Source organism: Pipra filicauda, unplaced genomic scaffold, assembly GCF_003945595.2.
Source record: "Pipra filicauda isolate LSUMZ 115617 unplaced genomic scaffold, ASM394559v2 scaffold15_size4787011_pilon, whole genome shotgun sequence".
NCBI classification, from domain to species: Eukaryota; Metazoa; Chordata; class Aves; order Passeriformes; family Pipridae; genus Pipra; species Pipra filicauda.
Window position 1 is genome coordinate 3,906,107 of NW_024104096.1, and position 23,393 is coordinate 3,929,499.

The 23,393-nt window shown below is 37.8% G+C and overlaps 1 protein-coding gene across 5 annotated transcripts in view; it reads left to right on the forward strand.

Annotated features, from left to right (window-relative positions):
• The window catches only part of KAT6B (lysine acetyltransferase 6B), a 109,106-nt gene that overhangs the window by 68,884 nt on the left and 16,829 nt on the right, over nt 1-23,393 (forward strand). For all 5 annotated transcript variants that reach the window (XM_027739855.2, XM_027739854.2, XM_027739857.2 and 2 more), the window contains exons 10-12: nt 718-859; nt 3,880-4,041; nt 7,077-7,170. In XM_027739855.2, the coding sequence (XP_027595656.1) occupies nt 718-859; nt 3,880-4,041; nt 7,077-7,170 (398 nt within the window). The remainder of the gene's footprint in view (nt 1-717; nt 860-3,879; nt 4,042-7,076; nt 7,171-23,393) is intronic.

A 23,393-nucleotide genomic window follows, 5' to 3' on the forward strand; every position in this document is an offset into this window, starting at 1 on the left:
TGCAATAAAAAGACTGGGGGGTTTTTTCCTAGTCCTGCATAAACATCAACTTGCACTGTGTATTGGTGTGGTTTTGTTTGGAGCTTATTTTTGGTTTTGCTTTTGTTTTCATTTATCTATTTGGTTTTGGCTAGTTTGTTTGTGGTGGGGGGGATTTTTTTTTCTTGTCTTAAACCATTGCGATTACTTATATCCAACATGTGGCCATTTAGACAAATTAATCTTGTAAGAAAAAATCATTTCCTAGCCTTCCCCAGATGAAAAATAAGGAAAATTAAAGGGAAGGAGATCCCCTGTGTTCTGCTTTGTGCCTCCTTTATCTTCACTTGGAACCAGAAGGGTGAAATTTGAGGTATTACTCCAGTGTGCCTACTTTGATGGAGACCACAGCAAAAGCTTAGGTGGAATGTGGGAAGGGGGAAGTAACTGGGATCTACTAGAGGCTGGATCACAAAACAGCTGACCACACCTCAACTCTGTTGAATTAGGTTCACTGTGATTGGTTGAATCTGACCTTTCCTATCTTCCTTTTCTGATGAACAGTGTGTGAATGTTTAATCATTCACTCTAATGTTATATTTATTTAGTTAGTTATGCTTAAGCAGCATTTACTTATGGTACCTTATATTTGAATGGGGAGAGCTTTTCATTTGTGGTAACTTTTTTAGAGAATATAACAAACTTTGTGTATTAAATATCTTTTTAATTTTCATACAGATTACCAAAGCTTTACCTGTGTGAATTCTGTCTTAAATACATGAAAAGTAAAAACATTTTGTTAAGGCACTCAGAGAAATGTGGCTGGTTTCATCCTCCAGCTAATGAAATCTACAGAAGAAATGACCTTTCAGTATTTGAGGTAGGTTTATCAAAAATGTAAACTTTTTGGAAGTAACCAGTTTGTAGACATTACAGACCAATTGTAGAACTAGTGAAAACTTTAACATGCTTAAATACTTCCTTGGAGATTGTTCTTATACTGCAAAAACAAGTCCATCTTCCCTATTCAGTTCTATTCCTTGGGACCACGTTCTTTCATGATTTGTACTTGTGCTTCATGCATTAGCCAACCTCTTGCTTCCATTGCTGGTCTGCCTTTCCCTTCTCAGCAAAAGTACCTCTTCCACCCATTCATTTCTGGCTATTTGAGTGTCTTGGGTATAGGGAGAAGGCTGATCATAGTGTCCGTGCTCCCAAAGTAAAAAAGGAAGCAGAGCAGCTTCTCGTGTGTTCTAAAATCGTGAATGTAGCTGCTGGGTGCTTTTGCCTTCCTTTTGGATGTTTGAGAAACCTGGCCAAAACCATCCTGGCTGGGTGGTAGAGGTTTAGGCCAACTTTGGCCAGAATACACTGCCTTTAATTAATAAAAAAATACGTATCCACAAACTCAACTCTGGACTTATTAATCTAAATTATTCTCTTGGGAGATGACTTCTTGTAAGTTTGAGGTTTTGTGGATATCCCAGACAATAGAATTCTGTGTTTCAAATAGCATACCTGCACTTATATAAAACTATGCATTAGCCTTCACATTCCTGTTTCTCAAGCATTGTTACAGATAGTATTAACAGAAAAGGCTACTGGGGTTACTAGGACTTCTTTTGGGACTGTTTCTCAACAACGTTATTTAGATGTGTATATTGATAATGTCTTTTTAAATCCAAATGTCAGATTCTGCTTCAAACTTGTATTTTCATATTGTGTAAGTGTCTGTTTTGCTTGATCATTGCCCTTATCTGTTCAAACAATGGTAGATGCGATCTTGAAGTTCTTACTTAAATTAGAACAAGATCTTAGTATTTAGTTCACTTGTTTGTGTTTGTACTATTAAAAAAATAGCTATTTGCATCAAGGTTGCTTCTTTCCTGACTTGAGCAATTTTTATAAATATTGTAGATCTACCAGCAAAGGACTTATGTTTTAAACAGACTTAACTCTTTTTCTATCAAGAAGTGAAATTGTCCCAGCCAGTCTAAAGTAACTTTATTTTCTCTATTAAGAGGTGTTAAGAGCTGTGCAGCATACAATCGGCAAATTGTGCTTTCCCATTTATTTTCATTGACTACTCCCGACATGTAAATAAAAAATTCTTTTAAAAATAAAGTAAAGTACAGGGGATGGGGAGGTGGGGAATTGCTGCAAAAAGCACACGACAGACAAGGTGTGTGTGAGAGCAACGTCCCAACTCCACTGCTTTTATCCCCTTTCTCTATTTTAGATGCTTCAGTAAGCACTTTTGTTAAGCCTTCTGAAATAAATGTGGTTGGTTTGAGTTTTTTTGTTTCCAAGGTTAGTGTTGATTGTTACTCTGATTACTGTAGAAACTTAGTTGATGTCGTTAGTTGATGTCCTTCTTCATAGATCCTTTCAAGAATTCCGTGCCACCATTTTCTTTTCAGCAGAATGAAGGGTTTGTGATTTCCTTCATGTTTTATGTTTTTGAGAGGAATAGAAATAAGTTTGGCATTTTGTGATTTATGTACCTCTGCCCAGAGCATGACTTCAACAGATTTGAGAGAAGACTTTGACATAGCTCACTGCTATGCTGTAGCCAGGAAACTTTTGACAGATGCTTGCTTTTGAGCTTGCCCGCCCCTCTTTTTTCCCCACTTCTCACATTTAAAACTGATGAACAAGCTGTGTTTGCCTGAAACTTAAGTTTTTTTACATTTCTGTACAAATGTTCTTACTGAAAAAGACAGCTCACATAATTTGCATTTTCAGGCTTATGGCTTAGCCAGTGGCGATTTCTACTTTCTAAATGTTCACATTTAATTTGCACACTTGCTAGTAAGTGTGAAAAGTAACAAAAAGCACCTGGAAAATACAGTGTGTTACGAGAGCTTAATGTATTTGATAGGTTCTTAAGAGCTGTATGCAAATCTATTCTGCTGCATTTAGGAGCAGTGACGGTCCATTAAATGTTGAGGTTTTTTAATCCAGTTAATGCACCTATACTACTGAAATAGCCTTAAAATCTCTAAGTATGTCCAAAAGGTTGGATTTTACTCAGAATTCTAACTAGGATTTGTACTCAAATTAGAATAGAATATGACTTCTTTTTCAGCACAGTGTGCATACCATTTGTCTGCCTCTGTGAATGAAATACAGCTACTGTCATTATCAAAGAACATCATACAAGCAAACCTTTCTATTAGGAAGATTATTTCAGAAATGCTGTTGCCTTTGACTGAGCCTTCCCTTTCAGGGAGTACCTAATTGATCTAGGAAATCTGCATCTGTGTCTGCCGTTTCTGTAGCTGAGTCACAGCTTGACTCTTTACACTCGTAATATACCTAGACTAATTGTAGTATTTAGCCTGAAAATTTACTTCACTCACTCAGTAGCGTTTTAGTCTGGCATGGAAATTTTGTCTTGTCTAATTTATCCAAAACATTGATGCGATTGATATGTAATTTGCTACTCGTTTATTGGCATTGCACCTTAAGGACTCAACATAATACACTTCATTGTTTTGGGTTTTTTTTAAGTTGTTGTGCACACTGCCTTCTAGCAAACCACAGTTTAATGCATTTTAACTAGTGCATTTTGTTTTGTTGTCTGCTAGTCATTTTCATTGCAGGAATAAAGTGAAAGAGGTCAGTCTATCTTGAACAATTAAAAGGTGAAGTTACTTTGTTTAATAAATCTGGATACTTAGTTACATAAAAATGCAAAGTAATTAGTACTAATTGGAGATTTCCTTCTTAACAAGAAACTGGGGCATTTTTCTTCTGAACCTGAATGTGTTTTATTGGGTGTTTTTCCCTAACACCATACTATTCACATTTCTTTCTAGGATATGATTGATTGAACAAGTTGTTTTGTCCTAACTTGTTGGTGTCTTGCAAGTAACTGCATCTGTCTTGCTTTTCTAGGTTGATGGAAATGTGAGCAAAATTTATTGTCAGAATCTCTGTTTGTTAGCTAAGCTCTTTCTGGACCACAAAACCTTGTATTATGATGTTGAACCATTCCTCTTCTATGTCCTTACAAAAAATGATGAGAAAGGCTGCCATTTAGTTGGATATTTCTCTAAGGTAAAAAGAAAAAAAAAAGTGGGTTTATTTAACGTTTGTAATTTCCTGTTCCCCTTAATACTTGTGACAACAGCAAGGAAAAAAAAATTGCAAGTTAGAAAAAAAACAATCAGAAGCTTGAAAGCCCCTCTGTAAATCTTAACTGTTATGTGTCTCAAATACACTGTACTTGGCTAGTGATGCAAATGGAGAATGCGTTCAGCCACGTGGTTTTGGGTGGTTTTTTTCTAGATTTGGGTTTCTTGTTTATTCGTTTGTTTTGTTTGTTCCCAGAATGTGTTGTGGTTTCAGTTGAATATTTAAATCTTTCTCCTGCCCCTAACGTTTTGCATTAGTATGCCAAATCTAACTTGTAAAAGTTGCAGGTACTTGGAATGTTGATGTGTTTTCAGGGCTTGAGGCCAGCAGTTCAAGCTGGCTATTTAGATGTAAATTGCCAGGGATGTTCCTCTTTTGTGTACAGTGGAATCTAATGCAGTTACTTATTGCACTGATGTAAGATTGCATTGCTTAACTTCATGGTGGATGTCTTGCTTAGAGTGGATGCCTCTGGTTGTGGCTGAATTTCAAGTAATAGGTGGCTACTATATACAAAAATAATACTTATGGGAACTATCTTGACAAAGATGACCAAGAAATACAGTGTAGGTAGATGTAACTGCAACAGGAAAAGCTTCCATTGTCCATAATTTGCCAATAAGGGGTGGGATGAATAGGTGCAGTTACTCAGAAATTCAGTACTTCCTGCCCCTAGTGTCACCACCTCCTATTGACTGTATAATTTTCTTTCTTGAAGAAGTGGTTTGTATGAAGATAACACTTTGTAAAAGTCCAAAAATCTTGTCAGATTACCTGGATATTGTAAAGTAATCTCTTGGATGTCTGACCACATCCTTCTGAGAGGTGGGCCTTGCTGGAATGAAAGTAACAGTGAGGCATGTAGGCACAATTTACACTGTTTTTTATGTCAGTCAGAACTTCTTGTGTTTTAAAAACATGTCAACTTTGATTTAGGCACATTTTCTCCATTTATTTAAGGTAAAGCAGGTTAAGGTGAGTCTCTCTTGATTTCCCCCCCCCCCCATCATAGAATCATTAATGTTGGAAAATAACTCTGAGATCATAGAGTCCAATTGGTAACAGCACTGCTATGGTCGCTACTAAACCATGTGCCCAGGTGCTACATTTACAAGTTTTTTGAACATTTCCAGGGATGGTGATTCTACTACTTCTCTAGGCAGCCTGTTCCAATACTTGATAATGAAGAAATTTTTCTTTCAGTGAAGAAATTTTTCAAGGAAGAAATTTTTCCTAACATCTAATCTGAACATCCCCTGGTGCAACTTGAGGCCTTTTCCTCTCGACCTGTCACTTGTTACAAGGGATAAGAGACTGACTTACTAGAGTCCAAGTAGAACACATCCACAGCCTTTCCCTCATCCTCCAAGTGGGTCACCCTGTCACAGAAGGAGGAACCTGTCAGGTTCGTCAGGCAGGACCTGCCTTTCATAAACCCAAGCTGGCTGGGCCTGATCCCCTGCTGTTCTGCATGTGCAGTGTGATGGCACTCAAGATCATCTGCTCTATGACCTTCCCTGGCACTGAGGTCAGGCTGACAGGCCTGTAGTTCCCCAAATCCTCCTTCCGCCCCTTCTTATAGATGGGCTTTACATTTGCTAACAACCAGTCACCTGAGACCTCTCTGGTTAACCAGGACTGCTGGTAGATGATGCAGAGTGGCTTGGTGAGCTCTTCCAACAGCTCCCCCGGTACCCTTGGGTGGATCCCATGGGTTTGTGTGGGTCTATGTAGTACAGCAGGTCACTGGCCATTTCCTCCTGGATCACAGGGGCTTCATTCTGCTCCTCATCTCTGTCTTCCAGCTCAGGGGGCTGGATACCCCAAGGACAGCTGGTCTTGCTATTAGAGACTAAGGCAAAGAAGGCATTAAGCACCTCAGCCTTTTCCCCATCCCGTGTCACTGTTTCTTGAGAGTTTGGGAAGTCTGTACAGAGAAAATACTTAACCATACTGCAGAAAATAGGAAACCTTTTGAAATATGGCTTGGGTATCTGCTTTCACAGCTGAAGAAATACTTGGGAATGAGCATACTGCCATGTGATCCTGTCAGTATCATCGCTGGTCTAGTGTCATCTTATGTGTGGAGACTGAAGTGATTGTGGGTGTCTTAAACTATACATGTGCTTACCACAACTTCTTGTCCCTTAGGCTGACCTGGATATTTTTGGTTGGTTTATTTCATCTCCCTCAAAACTATGTATCACTGATTTTTAGGGTGTTTTTGTTGTTTGTAATCTTTTAAAGGTAACATGGCTTTTCCTTTTTATCAGTAGATTGGAAAGAAACTGTAAACTTATATAGTTAGAACAGCTTCCTAGTTCAGCTTCTTCCTCCTGTTGTCTTAATCAGTGTGATCATTGCCTGTATATGACTTCATTCGGTCTGAAAGGGCTTTTGCTTCTGAGCCTTGATTTTTGGTTCAGTTGAGAAGCATTCAGCTTTGAAAAGTTAGTGAATTGCAAGTGTAACTTCTTAGTTCTGCAGGTATGGGGTTCCTCCCCTGCGCCCTGACCACATACTCTTTCAGAGAGAGAAGACAAAGTAAAGATGAAAACCAGCAGGCACTTAGTGTAACAGTTGTATAAAATACAACCTCACCATGTGTATGGATATTACATTCCATTTTTATATCCTTGACAGAATGGTCAGTGAAGCATGAAAATATTTCCCTCTTCTTACTGTCTTCCTCCTTTACTTAAACTTCATTATGCTGTTCAGACAATGTATTTAATTTTTAAGATGCTGAGTAGTTAACTAATTAAAAAATATTTTGAAGGATATTTCTAATATTTCCTTCTTACAATTAAATGTTAAGGTGGAATTATTTGACTTTGGTACTGACCCCATACATCTGTTCACCTTATTGGGATATGTTACAAGGACAGTGGCAGGTGCAGGCAATTGCCCACTTCAGCAGTGCTTTGACATACTTGATCTGTTTCTCCTTCCCACAGGAAAAGCTTTGCCAGCAGAAGTACAATGTCTCCTGCATAATGATCATGCCCCAATACCAAAGGCAAGGATTTGGAAGGTTTCTCATTGATTTCAGTAAGTGAAGTGTTTTATTTACACTTGTGATCCAAGGAGCTGACGGCTGTTATAAGAAAGCGTAACATGTGAAACTTTATTTAACTTGCTTTGTTGTTTTTATCAATAGATAATGGGATTTCTGTTTATGTTTACGTAGGATAGAAAAGCTCCCTGAAGTGAAAAACTTAGTGCTACTCTGTTATTGTACTCAAGGAAATTGAGAATGGATCTCTCGGCAGTAATATTAGCTCACAAAGCTATTACCCTGAATGAATTGTCTAAATTACCTTCCATTTTGCCTTGCTCATTAGTATAAGAGGAGGCAATTATTTGTGATTGTAGCTAAGAAGGTATTAGTCTAAGGCATTGTCTACATTCTAATATTTTTAACTTGTATCTTCTTTTAGCTAGAAAACTGTTCTAATTGAAGAATTGCTGCATAGAAGGAGTGTGTTTTGGGTTTTGTGTTCATCACTTCCTTAGAGAAAATGGTTATCAAAAAAAGTATAGGTGCTCATGGCTGTACTTCCTGTTTTGTTTTGCTGAGTTGTCTGACCTGTTAGAAGGCTTCAGGCACACTTGTTTAGATACCGGTTTGTTATTCTCCAAATCTTTAAGGTGCAGTAGAACTCCAGACAAAATTATCTAAGGAACCTTCTCAGTATGTCCTCAGTATTACTGAATCCAGCTTTCTACTGTAATTTAGAGGGAGGATGACAAGGAATTAGTGTATATTGTGTGTGGGTGGTTTTCACTATTATGTTTTTTAAAGCACTGTTGAATTACATGACAACAGAGATAGTTCAGATAATAGGATTCCTGCCCTGAAGGTGTATGCAAGAACATTAAAATGCAAATAATAATACATTGCAGTATAACAGCAGGACAAAGACAATAATTTGTAACTGTAGAGTTTTCAAGGTCTGTGTCTTGCAGTGTTCTACCCAGCATGACTGCACTAGAATGTATAAAGATACTTAGTGTGTCTCATCATTGTATGGCTTTAGAAACAGCCTTCACTATACCCCTGTGAATCAGGTAAGGATGTTTCTGGACCACTTAATCTGCCATTGAAATGTAACCATCACTGGAGTGGAACACAGCAGCTGTTCTGTTGTGCACCTTCTGCAACCTTTTAGGAAAGGCTGTGACAAGTACCACATATTTCTGGAACTGTGGAGTGAACTTTAGGCTCACTTAGGTAGAAATTGACCCTGTTTTAGGATTAAAATACTTTTTTGCAAAAGGAGATGGAGAACTCTTAGTAGGCACAATTGGTAAGTACTTCCAGGCTTTGACTTTGTTTGTTACTATGTGGTATCTCTCAAAAAAAAAAAAAAAAAAAGAGCACTCTTAAGAAACGTTATTCTGGTTGAATTTGCAATAGTTATGTTTACAAAACCAATGGCACAGCCATGAAAGCCATGGATTCCACAGAAGGTCTGCATATGAGTATACTGTGTCTCTTTGGATATGTGCTCTGTTACTGTACCATGTGCTACTTAATCTGGGAACATCATTTAGGTGTTCTGTCTTTCTTATCCTACTGGAAAAATCTTTAAGCACATTGAGTTGTTTGAATCATTAAGTTTTATGTGTTAACTTACAACGGGACCTAATGGTGTTCTATCTTGGTGTTTACCTGGTGCTGTTCCTACAGTCTTTCCTCTTTGCAGACATGTTTATATCACAGGTGTGGGCTGCAGCTGTGAAAACTGGGCATAGTCCAGAGACCACTTTTAGCTTCTGCTGTAGTTAACACAGCGCCCACTTCATGACCACACAATCAGTCCTTCGGTACCTTTCCACAGTATTTTCCCTTTGTTTTCTGGACAGAGGTTCCCTTAACTTATTGAGAATCAGACTGTCTCAGTTGCCGACAGAACAAAGAACCAAGAGGTGACTGAGAAAATCTGGCTCTGTAGTGTGAGTGAGGTACAAATTGCATGAAAGGTAGTAAGAGAACTGTTTGTGGCTGTTTCTCCCTAGATGTGTAAAGGAGAAGGGCAAGTTATCAGGCTAGTTTTCCTAGACTGTGCCATGAAATGTGGCAGCCATAGCTTCATCTGAATCACTGAGCCCAAAATCTGTCTTCATACAGAAGAACCCTTTGAAATCAATTTTACTTACTCTTTTTTTGGAATTTTACTTGTGTTTCTGCTTTTTATGTTATAATTGACTAACTGCCATCTTCTTTGTACTTTTTACCCTTTCTGTGCACTTGTGGTCTCCAGTGTATAAGTTGCTCTAGCTGGCCTGAGAAGATGTGATATAACAAAATTCCAGTTATTATTCTAAACTTGAACAGAGCAAGTTTATCATCGTTTAAAACATTCTTTGCCGGTGACATTATTGAGACTGTCATGTTCTCATAAAGTTGTTGGAAGATAAATTTTATGCTTTGAATGTTAAGTCTTCATTTGTTATGTGGGTAATGCTTGTAAACTGCTCTATTTTGAAATCTGTGAAGCAGTCACTGATACTTGTCTTTTTTCGTGACAGTAACCAGAATAGTTTTTAGACTACAATAATAAAAATGTAACTGAGCAAGTAATTTTCAGAAAATGATAGTTAAAAAACACAAAAGGGAAGGTTTTAAGAACCGTGTGCAAGCAGCTGGCTGCTCACATTACTTTGTGTACATCTAGACACTTGATGGAAAGGCTGGAAAGCACGCAGCCTTAAGCCATGACATGACTTCTGCTTTGTCAGCAGTCTGGTGTAAATGTAGTTCGTGGTAAAAATTTGCTTCCTTTTTGGTAAGTGAAATGCATTTGTTTGTTCAGATTGTGGTGCATTCTTTTGCCTTGAACTAATTTAATGTTCACAGATGGGTCTTATATGGTCATGCTGTAACTTGAATGGGAAAGTCTGCTAAAAGACAAATAGCTATTTGTTTTCTGACCATTGATTTTTGGTTGTTTTTTTTCAACTTATATTCTGTTAACTACATTTAAACGTATCTATATTTCAAATTGAAACTGATAATACTGTTATTTCTTACTCTGTAGACACCACTGTAAAGGTTTATCTGTCTGTTTCTTCAGGAATCTGTAATCTCACCTGTGGGGAAATGATTTTAAAAAAGAAGAAATTAACTTTTGTGAGAAACCAGCATGCTGTAAAATGCCTGAATTCGCTAGTCTTGATTGTCTTCAGTAAAAATTTCATTTGTCGTTTTCTGTATGTCATTCAACATTTAGATAGCAATGTTATTGTTAAAACCAGAAGATTTTTTTTTTTTGATTGTAGGGAAGTTAGAGATTTTGACTGTTATAGAAGTTTGTTGGGCTGTTTGGAAATTGAAAAAAGTTGTTATAAATATTTATTAAACGGCTAAACTGTCAATCTGTAAAAATGAAGACTTGATACTGCTTCATTTTGCTTAATTCTCTGTAAGATAAAATCAGTTTAACCTATTTTATGTTCTTGAAACTTGTCATGCTACAGACCAAGTGGTTTACATGAAGTCTTTACTTTGTTTACACTGAATATACTTTAATAAATATTATAATGGTTGATGTTTCACATAGGGATAGGGAACCTAATTTTTATTTTGAGTGTATTTAAACATACAAAGCATTTCCTGAAAATAAATAAAGGTCTTAGTTTGGTTGTTGTATTTATACCTTCCTGCCTTTTACAGGAGGGAAAGTTCTTGCCAAACTTCTTATGTTTGGGCTGTTTGTTTTGTTTTCATTTCCTTGTTGTTCTTGTATTCAGTGAGGTTGACTGGATCGTGATTGCAGGGTCGTACCTGAGGGAGAATAACTGAATTCTGCACCCATCTTTTGTATGTGTTATAAATAAAATTTTTGGGCAAGTAGACTCCATAAAGCAGGCTTTATTGTGTAAGAGCCCATTCTGGATTTGTTTCACTTCAAGTCCATTTGTGGTGATAGACAGCTCCCATTCTTGTCTCAAGGATTACATGTATTTTCGTTTGGGTGAGCCTTTATATGTCCTCTGTCAGTTCAGCCTGCACTGCTGCTGTGGTTTTGACAGTGCAAGCACTGAAGCTACGGTGTTGTGACTTCTTGTCTCTGTGCAGACCCATTTCTTTTATAAACTTTATCAACTTCTCTATACAAGACATTTTTCTTTGCTTTCTTGATTTGAGCTCTTGCAAAACTTCACGTGGTTTTTATTTCTGTTCCTTAGGCTGCAGTGCCAGGACATACTAGTATTTCTTTATTTGGCATATCTAACACGGAGTTCAATATTACTAGAATGGAATACAGCAGTATTTCATATTTGTTTTCTGTAAGTTTAAAGTCATCTTTTGATTCACATTTCTTCACAGAGCTCATCTTGTTACAGTCCTGTGTTTCTGCTTACTGCATTGCAAATTCTGTGCCGGAGGCCTAGCCAGCAGTTGAAGGGAAAGAAATGCATGTGACTATTAGGATAAACCTTTCCAACTATGCTGGCCAGTATGCTGACAATTCATTTACATTATAGTTATAACCAGGCTTTTAATGCTGAGGAGCAAAGTCCTTGATAACCTGTTGTTATTTATCTTCAGGTCGTTTCTGGTCCAACTGATTATAGCAGTTTCTTACTCCCCTTCAGAATTCCTTCTTTTCATTTGGTTGTCTGTTCACTGTGAAATTATTATTCTTGTTAGAGAGATGAAACATGTTTTAAGGATGCTGGCATACTATTTGGGCTACATACATTCTTTGTTTTGTGTGTAGGGGTTTTTTTTCGGTTCACTTGTCTGAATGTTTGGGAAAGTTGGTGCTGACTTTTTGAACTTCTGTATCATTTATTGCATGCAACTTTTAATGCTGGATTTTTTCCCGTTAGCTTGAATTAACCCCAGATTCCCTTCTGGGATGTGTAGCTCAGATTTTTTTGTGAGGAAACCGTGACAGGGAAGGGCAATTAAGTCTGGCAGTGAAAGAAACAAACAGAATTTGTATTACCTGAGGAGTTTTAGTGGCTCTGTTAAATGTCCTTGTTTGCTTATTTCCCCAAATCTGGTATCTGTTTCTTGGCCATGTGTTTGGTTTTTTTCCTGTTCAAGTCAAAGAGGTGAATAAATCTTCAAGTCCTGATTTGCAAAAGCAGCAGAGTATGAGCAGTATCAGCACTTGTGCAACAACTCATGTACAGCACCAGGGAAGGCAAATTTCCAAGGGATGAGAGGAAGGAAAAGTTGGCTGTATAAGTAAGGGGAAAACTGTTGATGAGAAGTCATTTCTTTCCTTCTAAATGCTTTTCATGAATGAGCATCAGAGCCATTGATAAAGGATGTCAGTACTATTACTGATCTTTTTAAAATGGTATCTGAGAGATACCATCTGAGCAACTATCTTGCTCAGTTAGTTGCAAAATTCATTAGTCTGTGTTGCTTCTCAATAGGAAATGACTCAGCAAAGGCCTGTGAACAAGATCAGTGTAGCGTTCATTTGCTGTGTACAGCTTTGAGGAAATCGATTGAAGACCTGGAACTACAAGTTGTTTCTTTGCTCTCGGTTTTAATCCTGTCTTCTTGACTGCAAATTCCTACAATCCCTTGTCCACATATAACCATTTAGGGGCTCTTGTGCACAAAAGCTGAATCAGTGAAATATTCTGTGCTGAAAGTGGGTGGGGAGTAAGTACAGATGTCCTCAAAGGTGTTTGTTATACCCATGATCCTGTATGGACTTTGTTTGAGAAGTAAGGGATGGTGATGGGGCAGTGAATAGACAAAAAAAGGATGCATAGCTTTGTAAAGTGCATTCTTGAATTCCTTCCAGTTTGCACTTGTTTCAGAAGATCTGCATCCCTCTGTGGAAATGTGGAAGACTGTTCATTCCTTAGTGCTCAGTAATACAGTAATACAGAAGTGGTAAGCATTGTGTATTGAGTCCAGAGACTGCTTTAGGCAGAGAAGTTGTCTGTCCCACAGGCATCTGTATTGATGAGAATGGGATCAGTGTGTTTATTTCTTACTGCCAGCAGTTTTGAGACACTTCTGAAACAAGCTGAAAAAACTGCATTACATGAAACCTGGGATAGTCTTCAGGCACAATTTAAGGAGACTGAAAAGTATGAGATTTTCCTTTGGTGTTTAATGCAATTTTGTTCTTCCAACAAGTTTGTTAAAGAGCTTGTCTAGCCTGTAAAATAAGTATTTCTGTGAAAGAGGTTTGGTTTCTGTTAAACTTGAAGAAAATGATATAATTCAAAATTAAAACTGCTTATTTTTGAATATGTTCAATTCAAACAGCATTTGCTCTTCTAGGGTCAGCTAGTTATTTCCAACTTCTGTGGCTCCAGTACTTGAAAAGCTCTATCTTCTGATATCAACAAATGGTTATTTTGATGGAAAATAAGAATTCCTTTTGGACAATATTGAGCCTTGTTTTCTCGCTCATGTGCATTACTATGTCTTGGGTTTTTGCATTGTCTTCAGCAGGAGTGAGGGTTGAGCTTTCCATGGCTAGTTGCAGTTTGGACAGTCATCTTTTCTAGTTTCATCTTCCAAACTGGCTTTGTGGTACTTTAGTGTATCAAGAAGGTTTGAAAATGTTGCTGTGCCAGAAGATCAATTTTATAACTTGCTTATCTGTGGTTCTTGCTATAGTGTTTTTAGGTTTCCTGCTTTAACAGCAAATTAGGTTACTCCTTTGTGGAAACCTGAAAAGCAGTGATTTTTTGTGAAGTATTGTGTTTGTGCAGTCATCCAAAAAAATCTAATTGAGCAAAACTTGAAACTAGACTAACATGTGGCCTCTCATTTAGGGCACCATATTGCTGATAAGACACTAGCATTAGAGAAAATGTCATGACTGTTTGGAAGATAAGTAACTTTTAAAAAATGCAATAAATGTGTTGGAAGTAAGTGGTGCAATAAGAGTAAAAATGCTGCCTGAGATTTTTACAGTGCCTCTGAGAAAGTAGTGTATCAGTAAAGGAAAAGCCTTGGAAAAGGTAGCAGACTTTCTTGACTGAGGGCTTTAATTTTTTAGTAGGAAGCCGGCATGAGGAAAATCAGCAAAGCCATTACAGTACAGAAATGGTGTTGTTTCTTCTTTAAAGAATACTTGAAAATGGAAACAATGACAAACCATTAACAGAAGCACCATGAGGGCAAGAAAGAGCAGAAGTAGTGAAAATATGTATTTTTCTTCTTCATTGTGATGAACTGACACAGTTTATTTGCTGTGTAGCCTTACTTTGTGTTAAGTAGCTGTGTAGACTTCTCTTACAGTAACAGGTCAAGGGTGGATAACTAGTTTAAAACTCTATTCAGATGGAAACAAGACATAGACCTTGAACTGTGTTCTTTATAATAGTTAATAAATTAACCTCTGGAAAACAAAGCAAACTCGAAAAAAATGTCAAGGTGGATGCTGTAATGAAGGAAATGCATTAGATGGAAGTGTGTTCACATGTATGGCACGTAAGTTCTGGTACTGTTATGCAACTACTGGGAACCACTGTCTGATACCTGCTTGCAGTTTAGAACTAGCCTAAGCTGCAGTGGGCTGTAAGCAGTAGGATCTACTTGTTTGGTATGTGTTTATTTAGCACTGATAGTCTAAATCTCCTTATGAGAAATGGGAAGTAATGTGTTGACCAGAAAGTAATATTTTTGAAAACCTACTATAAGAGAATCATAGGAAATTTTTAGATATCTCATAACTTTAATCAATTATGGATATGAAGTATAAATAGCATTTGAAAAATTAGGATGTCTGTGGAGTGATGAACTCTTTCTGTAAACACCTCTTACACTGTTATTTTCCAAAATCTGATGTTGAGATGTTTTACAGTTTGCTCTAACAAATATTGAAATATAACAGAAATACCACCTAGGAATAAATACACTTTTTAAAACAGTTGTTTACAGTCATGCTTTGCTGTGGCCTTTAAACAGAATGGGGGGGAGGGGTAAGATAAAATTTATTCTAACTAAGAGCGTTTCAGCATTCCCTTTCTCACATTACAGTTTCTCACATTACAAGGACTGTTTTGTTACTGCTGAGGGAGTGGCAAACAACTGAAGGTGAGAATGTGAGACTAGGAGTAGAGAGGAACAGGATTTTTTTTTTTTTTAATAGGCTTTATGGGAAAGGTATTTTCTCAAACTACATTTCTGAAGAATTAAGGATCTGTGTAAAACAGGTCTGTGTCATTTACTGTGGTGGCCCATATTGAATCATTCTCTGGTGTGGGGTATTTTACAGCTGACTGACTCGTGTACCCCAGTACAGAATACTGTGTCAATCTCCTCATCATTTTCTGTTGGTGTTTACAAGTGCATTGTGTCCAAAGGAAAGGTTGAATTACCTGCCTTTTTTTTTCTCCCCTCTAGGAGGGAATTTAAAGTGTCTCTGAGAGCTGTGAATTTGAGTGAGCCTGACTGCTGCTGCTTATTTTCTGTTCTTTTCTTGATGATTGATTGTGTTGCTGACCTCAAGGCTTGAGTTTGGCCTCTCGTAAATAACTAATAAGGAGCATTCTGTCAAGCTGAGATTTAGATGAGGGGGTAATGAAGATGGATTTTGAATCAAGCTTAGTTGACTTAAGATTATTCCAAGAAAATCAACCCCTTGGGATTTCTTGGCATCACTTTTATATAGCTTCAAGACACTGTACATTTATCAGAACTGCAAAAGAAGGCAGATGTCACTTAAGGTGAAGAAGTTAAGACTGTTTTAACTGAAGAACATCTTTATTCCAGATAGCATTAAAAACAACAAAAAGACAAGGCTAAACACGGTAAGAATGATAACAAGTATTTGTTGGTGAAGCTGTCTTCATAAGCATTAGTGAACATGGAAAGCCATCTGCTGAAGACTGGTGACTGAAAACAGGTTTTAATTAACTACTGCAACTTTATTGATTAGAATTTTTATAGAGGGTAAGGTAGCTTGGGAGGAAAACAAATTGTCTGAGTTAGCAGGGATCAGGTTAGGAAAGCTAAAGCCCTGATAGGGTTAAATCTGGCTGGAGATGTCAAGGGTAACAAAATCTTCTATAGATACATCAATGATAAGAGGAAGAATAGGGAAGATGTGAGCCCTGTCTGGAAGGAAATGTGAGACCTGATTACCCAGGATATGGAAAAGACTGAGGTACTCAAGACTTCCTTGCTTCAGCCTCTTCACCAGCAAGTGTTCCAACCACAGTGCACAAGTTGCAGAAGGCAGTCCCTGTCACCCTGTTGTTGAGGCACAGCGGGACACCTTGTGGTCTTCTTGAGGCATGTCTTGTTTTCAGAGCCAGCATTTTTATCAGTCAGTTCTACCTTCTTTTAAGGGAATTGTATTTTTTTCCTTGTTTACTTCTAATAAGAGTAACAGTAGATATTTAGCAGATTACTGTGTCTTAGGCTTAGCTTTTTCAAGTGTGCTGTAATAGGTTAGTTTGTGTTCAGTGCTTAGCAGGTAATGTGCACTTTCTTATCATGCAGTTTCTGTATCTGCTAACTAACCAGATACTGCCATCAAATTCCCTAATAACCTCCTTCACCTGTTGTTGTGACTCTTTTTCTGAATCTTACTTGGTTAATTTTTTGTTATACAGCATGCTTTAGTAGAGCAAATGAATAGCAATGACATTTTGCTGCTCACATAAGACAAATGCAGCTTATATCTTCTGTAGTGTCTTAAGGAGTATGCGTGTCATGGCCACTTACCTGAGCAAACACAATACTTGCAGTGATGTCCTAAGTGTGCCTTTTGACTTCTCAGCACTCAACTCCCCGTTTCTCTTTTGTTCATGCTGTTTAATACTACTAGGCTATCCATTGTAGGTAGGAATAAAATAATGATAGGAAAAGCTCTTGGGCTCTGGAACTTCATTATCTACTCTAAAACTGTTAAAACCATCGCTGATACAGTTTTGGTCCAGGGCACCTGTCACTTTCCAAATGTGATAATAGTTTTCCTAAGCCATGAATCTGGGAGAATTATGTTAACAGCCAGGTTAACACTCCAGCTGAGAGTCAGAGCTTAGTGGTATGGATGCCATCTGTCTGTGCTGGTTGGCCTCAGTGCCATGTAAAGATTCTGGGCACATTGTTATATTAGGCATAGCCTCTTAGGTCCATATTCCTGTGTTGTCAGTTGAGTGTTGTAGAGGTACATAGAGCCTATAAGAAGGCAAGCAGTTAGTATTGTCTAATGAGCACAATAGATATATTTTTGACACAGTATGCATGTGCTGTCAACATGTAACACCAGAGGGTAATGGCAGTTCTTCAAGGAAATTCATTCAACAGTTATAATTGAATAAACAATTTACTACTCAGTGTCATTTATTGAATAATTTAAAAAATGTAACTTTAAATAATAACTTAAAACATTGCTTATAAAATCAAGAACAATCCAGCCTTTTTAATGATCTTCTAAACTACTTAACCTATCAACAAATTGATTCATCCAATTGGTATTCAAGACTGATGCCCTCTGCACATAAGTCCTGCTTTTAAGGGTACTTCAGTTCCTTTTCTCTTGCTTATGCTTTCACTCTGCTTATAAGTAGTCCACTTCATACACAGAACCTCCACTCAAGGGGTTTAGTGGCAACTGGCACAGGTAAAATAAGTGTTAGCCAATTAATTCACTCAAAGGGTACCTTTTGTAGGTCTGACTGTAATGCAGTCATCTTTACCTTTCCTTCCCTTCATGAAGGGAATTTGTTTAGCTCTAACCTCTTCTGTGAAGCTTTCTATAAAGAAGCTAAAGGTTTTGGGCCTCCTGTGTTGGGTTTACTTGAGGATGTGGAGAGGAATGATAGCTTACATTATTTCTTGTAACAATAATGAGAGAATCTTTGGCTTACTCTGTTCATTGTGAAGAAAGCTTTTCTTTACTCAGACAAAGAAAAGGGAATGTAGCAGGTTGTTCACTGATCTGAGCATCTCAAGTTACAGCTAGTCTTTTTTTTTTTTTTTAATAGTGTTTTTGTGGATCTTGGGATCAGGGTCCTTTGAAGCTGTCTCAAAAGTACTTTCAAAGAGGGTACTAGCACCTATTTAAGGTCCTCTATCTTTGACCTTCCTCCCATTGACATAGATAGGAACACTTCAGAGGCACACAGAATAGTTATGGAAAAAATGGTAACATGAATTACAGTTTTAGGAATTGTAAGTCTTAAGAAGTGCACACTTTCACCTTTCCTATTTCTGCCTTCCACTCCTGGTCATACCTCTGAACTTGCAGTGTTGAGCTGACCTGACTGTATTGAGCTGTCCTTTCTGAATACTCAGCTGCTTTGATATTTCTGACTACCCTTTTGAACCTGTCTTCACAACTTGTTCATATAATATCAAAACAAAGGACATGATGTTTTGTAAGTCAAAAAACATTATCTCTTAGAATAACTTGGTTTGAGGTAAATTTTCACTTGGGATACTGATGTATTATTAAAACAGTTATTAGTACTTCCTGTTCTTTCAGATATTTGGTTTGATACAGAATGTTGCATGAAAACTTAAAAGTTCTTCCTTTCCATATTAAGGAACTTATTTTACTTGGATTTGTTTCAAACAAAACAGTTTAGTGGAAAAGTGCTTGATTCCATCTGTCTGAGTTTGGTAATTAGTTTGTGGGGGATGGCCTTTAAAGAGATGGAGAAGAATTCAGAACATACCAAGTGTGATAGTTCACTGGTTGCTTCTTTTGTTCTGGATAGATTCTCATGAATATGTTTTCTTCTGACACAAATATTAACAATATATATATAGGAACTGAACAGTGCTGATTATATAAGGGCTATATTTTGAGCACAAGCTATTGCTTAGGCTCTGCTTTGGGACTAGGGGTCTCAGAAGTAGATTTTAAACTGTTTCCGACTTCCAGAAGTCACGTGTATTGGCATCTTTAAAGTGTATATCTGGAAAGCCTTCATAAGTAGCTTATAAAATTCTGTTTTCCATGTAAGAGTTACTTCGATGGTGTTGGGATACCTTTGCTATGCATGGAAGTGTATGTAAATGTTGATATGTGTGATTGTGATGTGCATGCATAAGTGTGAACCTGAGATTGATAGGTTTAAGTTACACAGTGCACAGCAAAAAGCTATTACCCTTATAAATCAGACTGAAGTCCAGAATGCTAGTGTAGTGTTACTTTCTCATTTTATGGATGTAGTATAGTGTAGTTCCAAGTGGACTTCTGCTATGAAGGCTACATTCAGTCTAAAATTCTGGAAGGGTCAGTAGACTAAAATCTGTTCTTATGATCCAAACAAACCTGCTCCTATTTGACTCCCATTTTCATGACTTCAGTACACTGTTCCTACCCCTTTGTTACTCTCCAGCAGCTCTTATCAGTAATGATGTTTTTGATCTGGCTTCACTGGCAGATAGACTAGATCAGTGGACTTGATTGCTGACTGCTTAAGTCCATAACATAATGATGTTAATAACCAATATGATCCAAATGCTTAATTACAGGTATTGTTCCTGTAATTTGTAATGCAGTTAATTCACATAGCTGATGCAGAGGTGCATCATGCTTTTGAGGTCCAAATGTCCCTGTTTATTATGTAATTGCTCTAGACCCAATGATTGCTTGAAATACCTGAGAGTCATCTGGTATTTAAAGAGCTGTGAGTATATATAGTTTAGAGGGCATATTCATGCTACATGTAATACTTTCTGATAGAAAAATACTGCTTAAAATGGACAGAAATGCATCTAGAATATTAATGTAAAAGCACAGATGTATTGAATCCTCCCCAGCCTTTGTCTGGATACAAGTTAATAGAAGTGCTCTCCAAGATGAATCCTAAATAATAGGAGTATGTATTTGCCTCTTGGTGAAGTTCCTTATAAGTATCTATCTTAACACTTTATGGAGAGACCCATACTTTGTGGGTTTTTTCACTTCTTTGTAACAACAGAAAAACATACAAATGCAGTGACCTTTGCTGTAAACTCAGTACATTGTAAAATATGATAGAATAATTGTAATAGTTTCACGTACTGAGCAATATTTAGACTAAATAGCCAGAAATGGAACAAGATGCTGCATTTTAGAGCTGTATGATAGTGGTTAAGGAGAAAATACAACAAATTCATTTTGTGCATTTTGGAGCACAGCATAGAAGGATGAAGCATGGGTATGGATCCTGAGCTCAGAAGGTGATTGAACTATGTAACAAAGAGGTGAATATCATTAATGACAAAGACATGCAAACCTTGCAGTTTAATGGAACAGTTGGCCCAGAGTTGGCTGCTCTGAGGGTCCAGAGGGCTGTTTGGAGTTAACACAACCATGAGGGTGATGTTTCACAGGCATCAGTTGGATGGCACATCAGAAACTAATTTAGACAGATTTTCTAGGGAAATAAGTAGCCATCCAGATCATGGCCTTCTTGAAGAGTGGGGTTTGTAGGAGACAATGTGATTGGAGTGGGCAGGGGAAGGGGGCCCTCTTGCATTGCATTTGAGATTACATTATTCCAATTTCTCATGTCCTGCAGACAAAAGGGAGGAATTGGAAGACTATACTTTGTCATTGAGCTTATAACCTCATTGGGACTACAGAAACCCAATGGGTAGCTCAGAAGAGTGACTGCTGCAATAGATGGATAACGGTCTCTTCAGGGACAGGCAGGGAAGCCAAGGAGAGGAGTTTGTGCTCTACACAAAGGAATAACTTGGAAGCAGAGTTCTCTGCTATGGAATGGGTCATAGGCCTGTCAAGTCTCTGTGCCTCAGAATCAGAGGTTAGGGCAGCAACCATTAATACTGTGGGTGGCATTTGTTACAGATAGCCTGATCAAAAAAGGGGAGAGGTTGAACCTTCCAAGCAACTGAGTGACATCTGCTAGTGGAAGGCCTTTGTTCCCAGGGACTACTTGAAACAGTTCTGCAGGGGCAGCACAGCAGGATATTTGGGACAGTATTTAAACACAGATTTTCGAAGGACCAGCTAGGGCAAGTGCTTTGCATTTGGCAGCCCAGGCTGTAGTGGCTGGGAGATAGTAGGGTTTCAGATCCTGAGAGAAATGATAAGGGCAACTAGCTGACTAAGGCCCAGAATTTTACTTTGTTTAGAGAACTGCTAAGTGGTGTCCTCAAAGAGGTTTGCTGTGAAGAGCAAAGGAACACAGGACGTGTTGATCTCTGTAGGCAGTTTCCTCAGACTGCAAAAATGACTCATTCTAATAGTCATGAAAATAGCAGGCATTGCAGTAAGCCTGCTAGGCCACAGGGAGAGTTCCTGAGTTGAGCAGAAGGAGTCTGCAAAAGGCACTGGTATTACTTACATGTGCAGCAGTGTTAAACTGAAGCTTGGTTGGAGTTGAAACTGAGGGATGTGTAAAGCAATAGAAGAGCTCTGAAGAATATATGGACAGCCACAGGAAGAGTAAGCAGAACATGGCTCTGCTGATCAATGGAATAAGCATGTGACAACATGGGGGTGTGATCTCAGAAGTGATCTGAGGTACTCTACTTTCTTTGCCCTGACTTTTGCTGACGGGGCCAGTTCTCAGGTGTGACAGAATTTATGGAGCAGAGTGAGATGCCATCTTTGCTAGAGGAAGATCAAGTTATAGGGTACTTGGGGAAAATGGTGAGATTCACCCAAGAGAACTGGCTGACATGACTGCAAGACTTCTGCCTATAATCTTTAAGAAGTCAGTGCAATTGAGGAACGTCCTCAGTAACTGAAGGGTGGCAAATGTTACAAGCATCTTCAAGAAAGTCAAGAAGAGTGGACAACTACATCAATGAGTGAAATAAATGGATCCGTATCATCACGATATTACAAAGATTACAGAGTATATGACTTGGTATAAGTCATCTAAAATGCTGAGGTGCATCTGAGTCTATGAATTCTGTCTACAGATATTTCCATATATGCTGTCTTCTGAAAATTCTGTCATTAGCATTAGATTAGCTTATAATAGGAGAACTTATTTTGGAAGTAAACTTCAGGAAGTTTGGAAGTAAAGTGCTGTCATTAGGCTGTTGTTTAAGTGCTGTCTTGCATAGGTGCATTTTGAACTGGACTTGATAATGTGGTACTTAACACGGGCAGCTTTCTTCAAGCCTGTTTATAGGATCAGTGATGTATTACTGTTGTTAGTATAGCTGAACATGTCCAGAAAGATAAAATGGAGTTTAGTTGTGCGTTGACCCCAATACTGTGTAGCTGTTCAAATCAAACTGATAGCAGTGGCTTTAGTGCATGGCTGGAGAGGAAGCATGTCCCTTAGAATGGTACATTCTGTCTTTGTTGTCTGTATTGTCCTTGATTCTCAGGCAGTTAAGCCGTTTACAGCTTGGCTGCTGAATACCAGCACATACAGATGACACGTCTCATAGGCAAAGGGGAGCTGGTGACAGTTTATTTTATTATGACTTGCTGTATATTGTAGCAGCTCAGTAGCTGTTTCATGGCTGTGAGAACTGAGAACCTGACGCTTGTTCTAAGCCATGTCATTCCTGTTTGTGATTTGAAACCTGATTTTAAAATAGCCTTTCTGTGCAGGCAAAGCTTGAGCAAGTTTGGAACCATTTAAGTTTGCTTTTGTGTTTTGCTATGAGGCAAATTACAGTGATAAAAGAGACTTAATGTTGGAAGCCAAGGTTAATAGACTTGAATTTCCTTCGTCATATGGTTTATTCCCCACCCTGATTCTCAGTCATTACCTATTACAAACATATCACCTGACTTTCTGTGTTTAAATATGGTTGGAAAATTATTCAAATGTGACAATATAGTGTTTGTGTTGTGGGTATTTTAATACATAAGCAATAAAATAATGATTTTGCAATGATACTTCTCGTAAATTTTGATCTTTTGTACTTTAGGAAAGGAAGAGCCATTTTCTTCCATGTAAATGAAATAAAGATTCCCAGTACAGAAAAATAGAAATTTTTCTCTTTGAAACAAGGTACACGATGATGATCATGTGATTTTACTAGGACACATTTAAGATGATAGCAAATACAGGAGGGTTTTATCAAGACAACTTCTTTTTGTGCTTTTTAGACTAAGTGCTCTCTTGTTCAAAGACCAGTAGTAGGTTGCTAGCCAGTGACAGGGTTACTTCTGAAAGACTCAGAAGCTATTCTCACCTAGGGACCTCTGCTATGTTGCATTTTCTGTGTTGTTCTTGTTTCTGTAAGAGTTGCTCCTATTAAAGAGCTAGGTATGTTATGTTTGTTAGTAATTCTGTGAATGTGTAAGTATGAAACAGGATGTAAACATTTCTCAGGAATGAGTATTTGCAGTGAAGCAAATATCTCCTTTTCTTGCATTAAACTACCATCAATGTGA